Source organism: Hordeum vulgare, chromosome 4H (genome assembly GCF_904849725.1).
Source record: "Hordeum vulgare subsp. vulgare chromosome 4H, MorexV3_pseudomolecules_assembly, whole genome shotgun sequence".
NCBI lineage: Eukaryota > Viridiplantae > Streptophyta > Magnoliopsida > Poales > Poaceae > Hordeum > Hordeum vulgare.
In genome coordinates this window covers 600519674-600534369 of record NC_058521.1, presented here as the reverse complement: position 1 = coordinate 600534369, position 14696 = coordinate 600519674, and the positions used below count along the sequence as shown (strand labels likewise).

The following is a 14696-nucleotide window of genomic DNA, read 5'->3' as shown; positions in this document are numbered from 1 at the left end:
TCCTGCTTACCCAGAGCCATGTAGACGCTAGGGATGAGACCCCTAGAGCCGTTAGCATCGAGCTGACCCATCGATTACCCCGTGCCCTCTCTCTCGTCTGTCTTGGCCGTGTTGGGGAACGTTGCATGGGAAACAAAAAATTTCCTACGCACACGCAATACCTATCATGGTGATGTTCATCTACGAGAGGAGATTCAGATCTACGTATCCTTGTAGATCGCAAAGCAGGAAGCGTTAAGAAACGCGGATGATGTAGTGGTACAACTTGCGTGATTCAAATAACCATAGTCATACACTCCGTCCCACAATCCGATCTGATCTAGTGCCGAACGGACGGCACCTCCGCGTTTAGCACACGTACAGCTCGACGATGATCTCGGCCTTCTAGATCCAGCAAGCAAGACGGAGAAGTAGATGAGTTCTCCGGCAGCGTGACGGCGCTCCGGTGGTGGTGATGATCTACTCCGGCAGGGCTCCACCCGAGATCCGCAAAAATATGATCTAGAGGAAAAACCGTGATGTTTGTGGTCGGGCTGCCGTGGCAAAAGTTTTCTCAAATGAGCCCTAAAACAGCACTATATATACGAGGAGGGGAGCGGAGGCTTGCCTTGAGGGCCAAGCCCTCAAGGGTGTGCCGGCCTAGGACTTGGAGTCCAATTTGGTTTGGTGGGTGGAGGAGGAGTCCTCCTCTTCCTTCCCACCTCCCTCCTTTCCTTTTTTCCTTTCCTTTTTGTTTTTTCTCCTTGTGAACTCCCGCAACCCATTCGTCACAACCGGTACAATGCCGGTAATGCCCGAAAACCTTCCGGTAACCAAATGAAGCAAACCTATATATCAATCTTCATTTCTGGACCATTCCGGAAACCCTCGTGACGTCCGTGATCTCATCTGGGACTCCGAACAACATTCGGTAACCAACCATATAACTCAACTATGCCAAAACATCATCGAACCTTAAGTTATGCAGACCCTGCGGGTTTGAGAACTATGTAGACATGACCCGAGAGACTCCTCGGTCAATATCCAATAGCGGGACCTGGATGCCCATATTGGATCCTACATATTCTCCGAAGATCTTATCGGTTGAACCTCAGTGCCAAGGATTCATATAATCCCATATGTCATTTCCTTTGTCCTTCGGTATGTTACTTGCCCGAGATTCGATCGTTGGTATCCGTATACCTATTTTAATCTCGTTACCGGCAAGTCTCTTTTCTCATTCTGTAATACAAGATCCCGTGACTTACACTCAGTCACATTACTTGCAAGGCTTGTGTGTGATGTTGTATTACCGAGTGGGCCCCGAGATACCTCTCCGTCACACGGAGTGACAAATCCCAGTCTTGATCCATACTAACTCAACGGACACCTTCAGAGATACCTGTAGAGCATCTTTATAGTCACCCAGTTATGTTGTGACCTTTGATACACACAAGGTATTCCTTCGGTGCCAGTGAGTTATATGATCTCATGGTCATAGGAACAAATACTTGACACGCAGAAAACAATAGCAATAAAATGACACGATCAATATGCTACATTCATAAGTTTGGGTCTAGTCCATCACATGATTCACCTAATGATGTGATCCAATTATCAAGTGACAACACTTTAACATAGTCAGAAAACCTTGACTATCCTTGATCAACTGGCTAGCCAACTAGAGGCTTGCTAGGGACGGTGTTTTGTCTATGTATCCACACATGTATCTACGTTTTCATTCAACACAATTATAGCATGGATAATAAACGATTATCTTGAAATAGGAATTATAATAATAACTTATTTATCATTGCCTCTAGGGCATAATTCCAATAGGCCGTGGCCGATCGCCATCGTCGCCGCCGCTTACAGCCACGGCGGCCACCGTCCACCTCCGACATGGCTAACGCGTCCTAGATCCCAGCCGTGCTCCTCCCCATCTCCTTGTCAAAGGAATCAATGCCGGAGGCCCTCTACTGTCGCCATCGCCGATGTCTTCTCCATCTACGGCCGCCGGATGCCAGATGCAATCGTTCATGGGGATAATAACACTAAATTTTTCCACTTGATTCCAAATGGCAAGCATAGGAAAAAGAGAATTTTGCAGCTCGAGCAAGATGAGGGTACAATAGTAGGTCACATAATCTAAAATTGTACATCTCTAACTATTATAAACAGTTATTTGTTGCTCCCAATCATAGTTATGTGTCTATGGATGAGCATCAAGTAGCGGATATTCCTCAAGTTGGCGAGGCCGGCAATGAGATCTTATCCGCTCCTTTTTCGTAGAAAGAGCTGCTAGATGCTATTGGGGAAATGAAGAACGGCAAAGCTCCCGATCTAGATGGGTTTCCGGCTGAGTTTTATAAGAAGTGTTGGCATATTATTAAGAAAGATCTCATGTCAATGTTTCTTGATCTATTCTGTGGTCACATACAACTCTTTCATTTGAATTTTGGCACCATAACGTTGCTACCAAAGAAGGAGGGGACGACACATATTGAACAATTTCGTCTGATCTGTTTGCTAAATGTTAGTTTCAAGATTTTCACAAAGGTGGGAACCGATAGGCTAACTAAGATGGCATATTCGATGGTGCAATCTACGCAAACAACTTTTATTCTTGGTCGTAATATCCTAGAAGGGGTCGTCGTCTTGCATGAAACTTTACATGAAATACACTCGAAGAAACTTGACGGTGTTATCTTCAAAGTGGATTTTGAAAAAGCATACAATAAAGTCAAATGGTCTTTTCTGCAACAAACCCTACATATGAAGGGGTTCGACGAGCTTTGGCGAAAGCATGTCGACTGTTTTACAAAAAAGGGAAGTGTCGATATTAAAGTAAATGATGATGTGGGTCATTTCTTTCAGACACTCAAGGGTCTCAGACAAGGTGATCCAATGTCTCCTGTTTTATTCAACATTGTTGCTGATATGTTGGCATTAATGATTAGGCGAGCCAATGAGGACCTTGTAGGGGGACTAATCCCGCATCTTATTGATGGAGGTGTCTCTATTCTGCAGTATGTGGATCACACGATTCTTTTTATGGAGCATGACCTTAACAAAGCCAGAAATATGAAACTCATCTTATGTTTATTTGAGCAGCTTCCGGGCTGAAGATTAATTTCAATAAAAGTGAATTGTTTTGTTTTGGAGAGGCGAAAACTGAACAACACACTTATTATCAATTGTTCGGTTGTGCAAGTGGGAATTTACCTTTCCCGTATTTAGGGATTACTATTCATCACCGAAAACTATCAAATAAGGAATGGAAATGCATCGAGGATCGATTTGAAAAAAAGTTAAGCTGCTGGAAAGGCAAGCTTTTACCCTATGGGGGACGGTTGGTACTTGTTAATTCGGTATTATCAAGCATGCCTATGTTTCTCTTATCCTTTTTAGAAGTACCTATTGGGGTGCGGAAAAGGTTGAATTTCTATCGGTCTCATTTTTTCTGGCATAGTGATGAGGTCAGGACCAAGTATAGGCTTACTAGATGGGACATCATTTGTAGACCAAGAGATAAAGGGGGTTTAGGGATTGAAAAGTTCAAAGATAAAAAATAGATGTTTACTCAGTCAATGGCTGTTTAGACTATCTACGGAAATAGAAGGTATGTGGGTACAGATTCTGACGAACAAGTACTACAAAACAAGAGCTTAGCTCAGGTTACAGCGCGACCAACCGACTCTCCTTTCTGGAAGGGTTTGATGAGGTCTAGAAATGCATTCTTTAACAAGACTAGGTTTATCATCGGCAATGGTGAATCAACTAGATTCTTGGAAGATACTTGCCTAGGGGAGTTGCCTTTAGCTATTCAATATCCGCAGCTGTATCGTATTGCACAACGTCGACAGGTGTCCGTTGCGTCAATATTATGTGAGACACCTCTAAATATTAAATTCGTAGATCCTTGATTGGTGACAGATGGATTAGCTGGTTGCATCTAGTCAGAAGGTAGATGGACATTAACCTCTCTGATTGCCCTGATCGTGTTCATTGGAAGTTGACCACTAATGGAGTTTTTACGGTCAAATCTATGTACATGCATCTCATAGATTCAACACCTATTCCAAAATCATTGCATATATGGAAGGTCAAAGTTCCACTAAGAATTAAGATCTTCATGTGGTTTGTTCACAAAGGGGTTATTCTAACGAAGGATAATCTGGCCAAGCGTAATTTGAAAGGCAATCCAAGATGCAGCTTCTGTCAGAATAAATAAACTATTAAGCACCTCTTTCTACATTGTCCTATGGCTAAACTTTTATGGCGCTCGCTTCACATTGCTTTCAACATCAGTCCCCCTAATAGTATAAACACGTTATTTGGGACGTGGTTACAGGGGGTTGATGTTCAAACTGCTTAAACTTATTCGTGTAGGATCTTGTACACTATTTTGGGCTGCATGGAATTGCAGAAATGACTTAGTGTTTAATAGACAACGCGATATTCACTTTTTGCAGGTTATCTTCAGGGCTACTGCCTTGATCCGCACGTGGTCATTACTCACTCCTGTGGAAGCTAGGGAGCCTTTGGTTACTGGGTGTGTCCGATGGGAGATGGTAGCTCAGGGTATCTTCAACCGGTTTGGATGGCGACATATTAATAGGATAGGTCTTTAGTCATCTAGGCCTATTATCCTCTCCGGTTGTGGCGCGACAGACGCCTTGTATCTTTTTATTTACTCTTTGCTAGACCTTAGTGTATTTTGTTAAGACTTGGTTTTTATTTTAATATATGGCTGCATGCATCTCTCGATGCAGAGGCCGGGGCTATGCCTGCTTTTCTAAAAAAAATATGAACCATTCAGAAATTTTGACTGGGAAAAGGTGAGGTCCAAGCTGGCAGAAGAAACATTCACCGAGTATTCAAGGACAATGCAGGCATTATTGACAAAAAATGGTTCCCCCGCTTTATATTACAAAGCAACCAACCAGAATATTCGATGATAGTTGCTGGAAGGAAACAACACAGTCACGCCCAAAAGAAATGGAAAAGAAAATACAAAGGAAACAAATGCCGACACCGGCTGATTGACAGAAAGCACAAAAGACTCGCAACTGCTGCGTCCACCAAGAGTCTTCCACCAAGCTCCAGGACTCCGAAGCGTCGGTACCCATAAGCACCTCCAATAAGGAATGCGACGTCGACGATGACGACGCTGCTGCCAAGGGTTTCCCTCGGTACGCGACGAGGCGCGAGGAAGGGTAGCCCCGACGCCCTCCAGGAAGGTTCGGCGACACCCAAGGGCGTCACCGCGTCAGTGTCGGCCGGACCGACAGGGGTTTCTCTCGATCCCATCCTGCACCTCGGGTGCTCCGGAGCCTGCCACCAAACCAATCGACACCCTGCACCAACAGGGTCTTGAGGACCCTGCGCCGTCTCACCACGACACCATAAGGAGAAGCATGCATAAGATGAAGAGGAGCCGGGATAAGGAGCAGCAGCATCGTCGGCACGCGGGAGAGCTCAACCTCCATCGTCAACGACGGTAGCTAACCAGACGCAATAGTAGGAGCATACAAGGCCCATGGGCCCACAGGCCCGGCCGGGACCCCCCGTAAAGCTCCCGCCATCATGCTGCAACAGGCATGCTGTCGACACCGCCGCCCCCTGTCCAAGCTGCTCCGCCTCACCACCATGCATAAGACACAGTAGCCACACCGGGAGCAGGCCTGCTAAGCCTTGATGGGGCCCACAGTACCCAGATCTGGGCCGGGGGCGCGCTGCCAACCACCCGGAACCACCACGCCGCCCTGCCTCCTAGGAGCAGTGCCGCCACCTCACCCATCGCAGGCCACCATCACCGGGTCGCGGAACCGCAGCCGGCCGAACTGCACTGCCGCCGCCCCTTCCCCGGGAAGGGGGAGCACGCGGGGAGGAGCTCATGTGTCGCCCAGGCCACCTCCCGACGAGGCGGCGCGAGGGTGGATCTGGGAGTAGGGGGAGGGACGGGGGCGTGGGCGGTGGAGGGGGCTGCATGGCGGCCGACGGTGGGAGGGCCGGTGGCGAAGGCAAGGGGAGGGCGGCACCCTAGGTCGCCCCTGGTCGCGGGAGCCGGGTGAAAGTCCTCGGGCCCTCTTTCCACAGGAATAATTAATTGCAAAAGATGTCCGCGAGGAATCGAATGCATTTAAGAGGACAAGATTTCCTGCCGTAACAACAAATAAGGCATCCGAGACGGCATAGTTTCCATAAGCAACTGGATAGAAGTAGAGGCGTAAGAAGATCCAGCCTAGAGTGACACGGAAGGAATAGGTGTAATTTGAAGTGAAGATGTGTGCACTCATATAAGGGACCATGGAGGGGAGGGAAGGATTTTAGTATGATATGAAGCGCCGGCTGCAACTCCTCCCACCGATGGTGCAAACTTGGAGCCAGTGTCCCCGTCCCAAGTACGACCATGCATGCATACATGCATTGTTCATTCCAGTTTCCAGGAGCAGGTTCCGGATTGGCATATCGTGGGTGTGATTCAATTGTCAATCGCAATCGCAATTTTGACCTATTCCGATCAATTTTGTATGTTATTAGTCATTTATTTTGGATCCGCTGGCATCCGAACGTTTCGGGAACCCTGTGGTCCGGTTACGGAGAACTCATCAAAACTCGTGGTTTTGGCCTATTGTGGCCAATTTTGTATGTTATTAGTCACTGATTTTAGGTCCTGCTGCGATCCGAATATTTCGAAAACCCTAGGGTCCGGTTACGGAAAACCCATCAAAACTCATAGTTTTGATCTATTCTGACCAGTTTGTATGCTATTAATCAGGTTTCGAATTAGCATATCGTGGGTGTGATTCAGTTGTCAATCCCAGTCGTGTGAAGATGCTTTCAAACAAACTATATAGCACCGGCCGGAGTATTTGACCAAGCATTACCGTTGACCGGTGTGCCCAAATACAGGGTATTGATTCATCAAGTATCAAATTGCCATGCCAAACTTCGTTATTTAAATGATGCCTCATAGCTATAGGCACCTAGTGAGAACGATGTGGCAATCAACGGTCGCCCCCCTCTCCCCTCCCTCCCATCCCGTGACCCACACCGCACTCATGGCGTCCGGGCCGCGCCACCCCCTGGTGGTGTTCTTCGGCGGCAGTGACCTGGCGCAACGGCGGGCTTCCCCTGGTGCGGCATGGGTGGTCTTGGTGGTGTTGGTCCTGCCGTTGGTGGCTGGGCGACAATGGTGGCGCTTCGGTCCTGCATGCCCAGATCTCGGCCCCTAGGACCCGATCTGGGTTAGGTCGGACCAGCCTCGTTCCCTCCGGTTGGCCTGCGTTGGTGGCAGGGATGACAGTGTTGACGCCACACCGCTGCAGCGTGGCGATGGAAGCTTAACGGCCTTGTCTATGCCCGGCTGAACTTTTGGGCTGTATGAGGGTGGCGGCGGCGGCGGCCTACGTGACAGTATCACGGCGACGGGGACTTTACGAGCCCGAAGAGCATCAACCATAGCAAAGAGAAGATTAGTAGATTATTTCGGTTGCACTTTACAACGACAGCCAGGTTTGATTCTTTAAGAGAAAATCAACGCCACAAGGGTGGGATACAACGACAAACAAAAAGCTACAGAAGGAAACTAGACATGTAACATGTTCAGCGGGAGGGAAACAACACCACAACTACGTACAAAAAGGGAGCAAGGCTGCAACTTGTGCTCATGTGACTCCATCAATTTCCATACATACATCCTTGGAAGATCAATGTACCTTCTTGCCTCCTTAATTTGCTACTCTTCCTTCCTCTCTGGCAAATAAAATGAAACAGTTCTAAGTGCATGATCAGACTCCAGCATTAACTACTAAGATTGCAGGAGATTAAATTATCTGAGATTATTATGAACCACCGGAACATAGTATATTGAACAAATAAATTACCATCTAATATAACTTGTATATAAATTAAAATCCTCACCTGGAGTGTGGTTTTATCGGCCTTCCGGATGAACAATATCTGAAAATATCTCTTCCTGTGCACTGACACTAATTACTGAGTGTGTCGATGCTTTGTGTGAATGCACTAGACTGATGATCTGAAAAGATGATGGCTTTCCGGCACGGCTGCAATTGTCCTGCAGCCTCAGTGCAGCCTCAAGATTCTGAAGCACATCACCCATTGATGGCCTATGTATGCTACGATCAGCAAAACATTTCTTTGCCAGCTCTGAAAATATCCTGAAGCACTCGGGGGTGATCTCCTCCTTAATGCAGGGGTCAACAATCTGCCTGAGTACACCGTTCTCCTGGCAAGATAGCGCCCAGTCACGCAAGCTCACTTGCTCGTCTGGGAGCTTGGTGTTTATCACAGGGCGTGCACACATGATCTCAAACAACACGACCCCGAAGGAGTACACATCTGATTTTCTGGTGAGACGCCGCAGCAGGAAGTACTCCGGATCAAAATATCCAAAGGAGCCTTTTACTGCATTGCTCACATGCGGCTTGTCGGTGTCTGTACATGCCTTAGATAGACCAAAGTCAGAAACCTTCGCCATTAACTTATCATCCAGTAGGATGTTGGTGGTCTTAACGTCGCGGTGGATGATTCCTTGCTCCGTGCGAGTGTGGAGGTAATGCAACCCTCGGGCTGCGCCGATGCAAATATTAAGGCGTTGCTTCCACGACAGTGATGGGTTTTTGGTACCGTAGAGATGCTCGCGTAGTGTTCCATGACGCATGTAGTCATACACCAGAATCATCTCATTCTTGTCCTTGTAGTAGACAATCAAAGATACAAGGTGGCCATGGCGGAAATTGCACAACATCTCGATTTCAGCCTGGAACTCATGAAATCCTTGCTGGGATTCCTGGTTGAGTCGCTTAATCGCCACCTTTATCCCTCCATCTATCTTGCCAATGTAGACATTCACGAAACCGCCTCTGCCGATGATAAGGGCTTCATCAAAGTCTTTCGTGGCAAGTTGAATTTCGGCAATTGAGAAGTGATGGACAAGATCACATGTGGGACGATTCAGATATGTATAGTTGGTTTTGCAGCAACTCTTGGCTACCTTCTTCCGTCTGCAGATAACACACATGCTGAAAAGAGCAATCGACATCAAAGCAAAATCGCCACCGATGGCTGCTAGTATGTCACCTTTGTATTTTCTTACGCCGTTAGATAGCCTATTAGGATCCACATCGGATTTTTGTGGAAGTGGAGGATTGAGCTCAGCAAGATTGTTCGATCCGTGACCCTGTAGCTTAAAGACCTCAAGACCATTCAGTATTGCAACATAATATTGTGATCTACTTGAAATATAAGGGTGCAGTGCAATCCACATGTCCACTTGACCGGAACCACTAGCCACGATAGCATAGTCTTTGTATATTGGTCTACCAATTCCCCCGCTCCAGGAGATTACATCCATGGCATCACACGCTGTCTGATTGTTGATGTAGATGTAGAAAGTCCTTTGATTCTCTAAGGTAAAAGGATATTGAATCTCACAGAAATGGAACCTTACAATATATAAGAACCCAGCACCAACAGGTAAAATCCATGTAAGGTTGTAGTTCAGGTTGACCTGTGGATTTGGTCCCATCGACGGAGCTGTACCATAAACATCAAGTGGCGCTATGTAATTCCGGACTATGGGTGTATACCTGATAGTCACGTTACTATCTTTGGTGTAGGTCACCCCATAGCCAGCACCAAATATGTATGGGGAATCATCGTCCCATGAGCAGTAAAAGCCCGTGTCATCTTTCGGGGAAATGGCTTGGCCCCCAACATTGAGACGGTACATAGTCTGGAAGTCCGTGTCAGCGGCGAATGTGAATGGAGCTATGTAATCACCATGGAGAAACGTTGTGTCAGCTGTTGTGAAGATGTCAGGCATGGGCACAATCTCAATGCCATTCATAAATGCATATGAACCATTATGAAATGCTGATGGGGAAAATGTGAGGTCCAAGCTACGTGAAGAAACATTCAAGGAGAACTCACGGACAATGTAGGCACAATTGATTGTCTGAGCTGTTTGCGAAGCATTGAAGCCATTTAAGAGGACAAGATTATCTGTCCTGACACCAAAGAAGGCATTGGGGACAACATAGTTTCCATAAGCAATCAGATAGAAGTGAAGACGTAAGAACATGCGGCCTGGGCTGACAGGGAAGGAATATGTGTAATTTGAAGTGAAGATGTGTGCCGTCATATAAGGGACCATGGAGTGGAGGGAAGGGTCTTGGTATGAGGCACCAGTTGCAAATCCTTCCACCGATGGTGTGAACTTGGAGTTGGTGTCCCCGTCCCATGTACGGCCACCACTACCATCGTCTTGTCCGGATCCTCCGGAATTTAGGAGGATAAGGCCCGAGTCCATGGAATCGTTATCAGCGGCCATGGAAATTGAGAAGAGAACTAACAACACGAGGGTACCTGGTAGGGTTGGGAACACCATTATATTGTGGTGATAGGTATACCATGGAAAAAAATGGAGACTTGAATTTTGCTACAGGGTGTCTCTAGGAGCAGTTGCATAGTAAAAGAACAACGAGATATTCTTGATGGGATTCGGGGCGAAAAAATGTGAAAAAATGGAGGATAGTGGAATTATTAATATTGTTTAGTGACAAAGATACACCTAGAGAGCCACACAACCTGCAATTATGCATAGAAAAAAAGTTGATAATCCAGTAGATTGAATCATGGAAATATGAACACCAGCTGATCGATGCAATGCCGAACATCCACGTGTTTTAGTAACAGACAATACTAATAATTGCAATAAGCTTAGAAAAATGAAGCTCCTAATCTCACCAGAAGTTGGAAACTATACATGAAGAGACAAATAGGAAAACACCGCTAACTAATGGAGAAATATTTGTATTCTTGATTTCTTTACAACATTGGTGCAAATAAAAAGAAGAAACAAAGGCTTTCTCACCAGAGGCGAGTTACCTGCCGAAGAGCTGCTAGCTCGCCAAGTTGTCCGCCGGTGCAAGTCTATGGTCATACATAATGGCGAGTTACATAAGCGAAGCACCTCAGGAGTATTTCAAAGATGCATTTCTTCTGAGGAAGGCTATATGATCCTCAATGAGATTCATGCGGGCGACTGTGGTCATCATGCTGGATCCCGATCCTTGGTTTCTAAAGCCTTCAGGCATGGGTTTTATTGGTTGACGGCTCACGCAGACGCGGAGGAGATCGTTCGCCGATGTGATGGCTGCCAAAAGTTTGGGCATCAGATGCATGTGCTGGCTCAGGAATTGCGGATGATACCAATCACTTGGCCGTTCGCAGTCTGGGGGCTTGATATGGTCGGCCCTTTCAAAATGTCGTCTAATAAAAAGACTCATCTATTGGTGGCGGTTGACAAATTTACCAAATGGGTGGAAGCAAAACTTGTTAGCAGTTGTGACGCCAAGACGGTTGTCAAATTCTTGAAGACGCTAATTTTCCGGTTCGGATATCCACATAGTATCATTACGAACAATGGTACTAAACTTTCCAAAGACGCAATGCAAGAGTTCTGCTCATGAGAGCATATCCGACTTGATGTTTCCACGGTGGCGCACCCCCAGTCTAATGGACAAGCAGAGAGGGCGAATCAGGAAATATTACGAGGGATTAAGCCTCGACTCATGGTGCCCTTGGAACGCACGCCAGGATGTTGGGTCGAGGAATTGCCATCAGTTCTGTGGAGTATCAAGATGACTCCAAACCGATCCACAGGTTTTACTCCCTTCTTTCTGGTCTATGGGGCGGAGGCGGTGTTACCAAGCGACATCAAGCATGATTCTCCGTGAGTCGCCGCTTACGTGGAGCAGGACAACGAGTCAGCACCGCAAGACTCGCTGGATGCCTTGGAGGAGGAACGTAACTTGGCCGCGTCACGGTCGGCGATTTACCAACACGATTTACGTCGTTATCATAGCCTCCGGGTCGAGAGCCGAGCTTTCCAAGAAGGCGACTTAGTGCTCCGTTTGATTCAAGATCATACCGGTATGCACAAGCTGTGGCCTCCATGGGAGGGAACGTTTGTCGTCAGCAAGAATCTTCGGAACGGATCATACTATTTGATGGATCTTCGTTCAGATCGGCCAACTACGAAGGTTGAGACAACTCGCCCCTGGAACATAGCCCATCTGCGGCCTTACTATACATAGAGCCATGAGCTCTCTTTCTTTCTTTTATCAAGTTTTTTGTAATCCATAAATTATGAAAGCAATAAAGCCGACACCCACGAAATTCGGGGTCCTTTGCCGTTTCAGCTTCTGAAAGCATGAGTCTTTATTGTTCTATAAGTCGCCCAAACATGGACGCTATCAGTATCAAAGAGCATAAGTCACCATGCTGCACTTATTTCAAAACTGGATACTGGTAAGCCAAAGAGGAACGAAGTCGCCAGGTCGCACGGTTCAAACATAGGCGCCTTACATGGTTTTTGAGAAATAAAACCGGCTTACTTGGGGGCTACTAGTCCCCAAGTCGTTTTGCAGTAAGAGCGTGTACGCTTCTGTAATCCTATGCCTGGTTTCTTACTAAACCATAGGTCACTTGGGGGCTTCCACTCATTGAGTTCAGCCTGAATACCCTCTTGGCTAGTGAAAAATTACCGCATTACAAATGGTTATACTGGACTATGTGTTGAACAAGTCGCCACATGGACCTATGAACTCGAGGCGAGTCAAGACGTTATATGGACCCTGAACTCGCCATGGTTAAAACAAAAGAGGTACCGGCCAGAGTCACACATGGAAAATAGAGAAACCATTGGTGCATTGAACCTGCTTCACAGAAGCTTGACTCGCGCCTGATCAGCCGATCTAAATTACAAGGCTTTTTGAAAAGCTTCCTAAGGGTATCACTAGAGTTATGCAGACTCGTCTTATCCTATCGAAACTCATTGAATCGATAAAGTTTTCCTTTAAACTAGTCTTGATTATAACTCGCCCTGGTTCAGGTTTTCCCTAACCCGGGGGCTGATTTATTTCTCGCCATGATTCAGGGGGCTAGTTTATTCCTAGACATATACTTGCTAAAATAAGTTAGTGTTTTCCTAAATAGACCAGGACAAATTTGGAGCCATTTCTTGGTTTATAAAGAAGTTGCACGCGAGTCATGAAAAGGTTCAGGGACTACAAATGGTTCCCTCCAAAAGACAATATGGCATGTTTGGTGTTTCACACACTAGCAAAATAATTACATGGCTCTCATGGCCAAAATGGGTATCATTCCCCAGCAAAGGAAGGGTCCATGGGCGAGTCAAGCCGCCGCCAAGTCGCCTTGCCTTGAGCTTTCTCCGCCTTCAATTCGTAAATCGCCTAGTTTCCAGTTACACTTGGACAAGGCGATAAACTCATCTTCCTCAACCAGGAAGTGAGACAGGTCCAAGTCAAGATTAAAAGGATTTCTTGGGCGGCTGGGAACCAGGCTGGCAATTTGATAAGAAGGAGGCGTCACCTTCTTTTTGTCTTCATCATAGGCGGCTTGATACTTCTTCAGGTCCAAACTCGCCGCCACTTGAGTCGCCGCATTGCGAGATTCTACGATGGTCCGCTTATAATCCACTTCGGTGAATTCTGACCGATCAACCTTCAGCTCAGGCTAGCCAGTGACTATTTCCTCGGTTTTGAGCTCCGGGGCGTAAGCAAGGCACATACTTAGGGTGTTCAACACACCTGTTCGGGCGGCCGATCTCTTTAATTCTTCTATTTGAGGAGGCAGAGTGGACAAGAAGCCGAGCATTTGCTTGATGGTCATTGTTGGTTCCTTACTGCCCATCACTGCCTTGATTGATAACACGCCTCCCATGTACAGCTGCTCAGCAAAAGTGTATATGGCTCTCAATTTAGTCATACAGTTGTCTGGTAGCTTGACGGCTCAGGCACCTGCAACAGGGACGTATGTATTTTGAGATTTTTTGATCCCAACCGGGTTAGGCAAAAGAAGTTTTAGTGATCAAACTTACCAAACATGGCGACTGTCATATTGGATACATGTTTTTTCAAGCGAGTCAGCTCCTGTTGGGCGGCTTTCAGTTTTTCTTCTGCTTGTTCAGCACGCTTCAAGATGGCGGCTTGGTCGGTGTTGGCTTTCTTCTCAAATTTCTCCTGGCCAGCCTTCATTTTTCTAACTTGGCATGCAGCAAGCGAAATTTAGCCTCCAGCCCGGAGTGAGCATCTTGTTGATCAGTCAAGTTCTTCTTTAAGTCGGCTACCACCGCTTCACTCTGGGCCATAGATTCCTGCACATAATATTTGGGGAGACAAGTCTCAGAATTTTTTCAAGCAATACCCCTGACACTTGGGGGCTAATGTATGATTTTTTTATCAAAAAGTCATACCACATACAAGACCCGGCTCATCTTCAAAAAAGATGACCCGACCCTTGGGGGCTACAGGTTGAAGTTTTCTATTACAAGACCCGGCTCATCTTCAAAAAAGATAACCCGACCCTTGGGGGCAACAGGTTGAAGTTGTCTATTACAAGACCCGACTCATCTTCACAAAAGATGACCCGGCCCTTGGGGGCTATAGGTTGAAGTTTTCTATTACAAGACCCGGCTCATCTTCAAAAAAAGATGACCCGACCCTTGGGGGCTACAGGTTGAAGTTTTCTATCACAAGACCCGACTCATCTTCAAAAAAAGATGACCCGGCCCTTGGGGGCTACAGGTTGAAGTTTTCTATTACAAGACCCAGCTCATCTTCAAAGAAGATGACCCGGCCCTTGGGGGCTACAGGTTGAAG

General features: G+C 46.6%; 1 protein-coding gene across 1 annotated transcript; it reads right to left on the bottom strand.

The window, feature by feature from the left end:
* Window positions 1-7921: 7921 nt before the first annotated feature.
* LOC123447490 (receptor-like protein kinase FERONIA) lies at window positions 7922-10342 on the bottom strand. The gene is made up of 2 exons (XM_045124094.1): window positions 9793-10342; window positions 7922-9585 (listed from the first exon to the last, which is right to left on the bottom strand). The coding sequence occupies exons 1-2, from the start codon at window positions 10340-10342 to the stop codon at window positions 7922-7924; spliced, it is 2214 nt and encodes a 737-aa protein (XP_044980029.1).
* Between the last annotated feature and the right edge of the window lie 4354 nt (window positions 10343-14696).

What these genes read in the sequence shown, in the direction of transcription:
- LOC123447490 (XM_045124094.1), bottom strand. Translation starts at nt 10,342, where the DNA reads ATGGCCGCTGATAACGATTCCATGGACTCGGGCCTTATCCTCCTAAAT. An exon ending in TGACACAACGTTTCTCCATG is followed by an intron (nt 9,586 to 9,792) that starts GTGATTACATAG and finishes ATACACCCATAG; the next exon opens with TCCGGAATTACATAGCGCCA.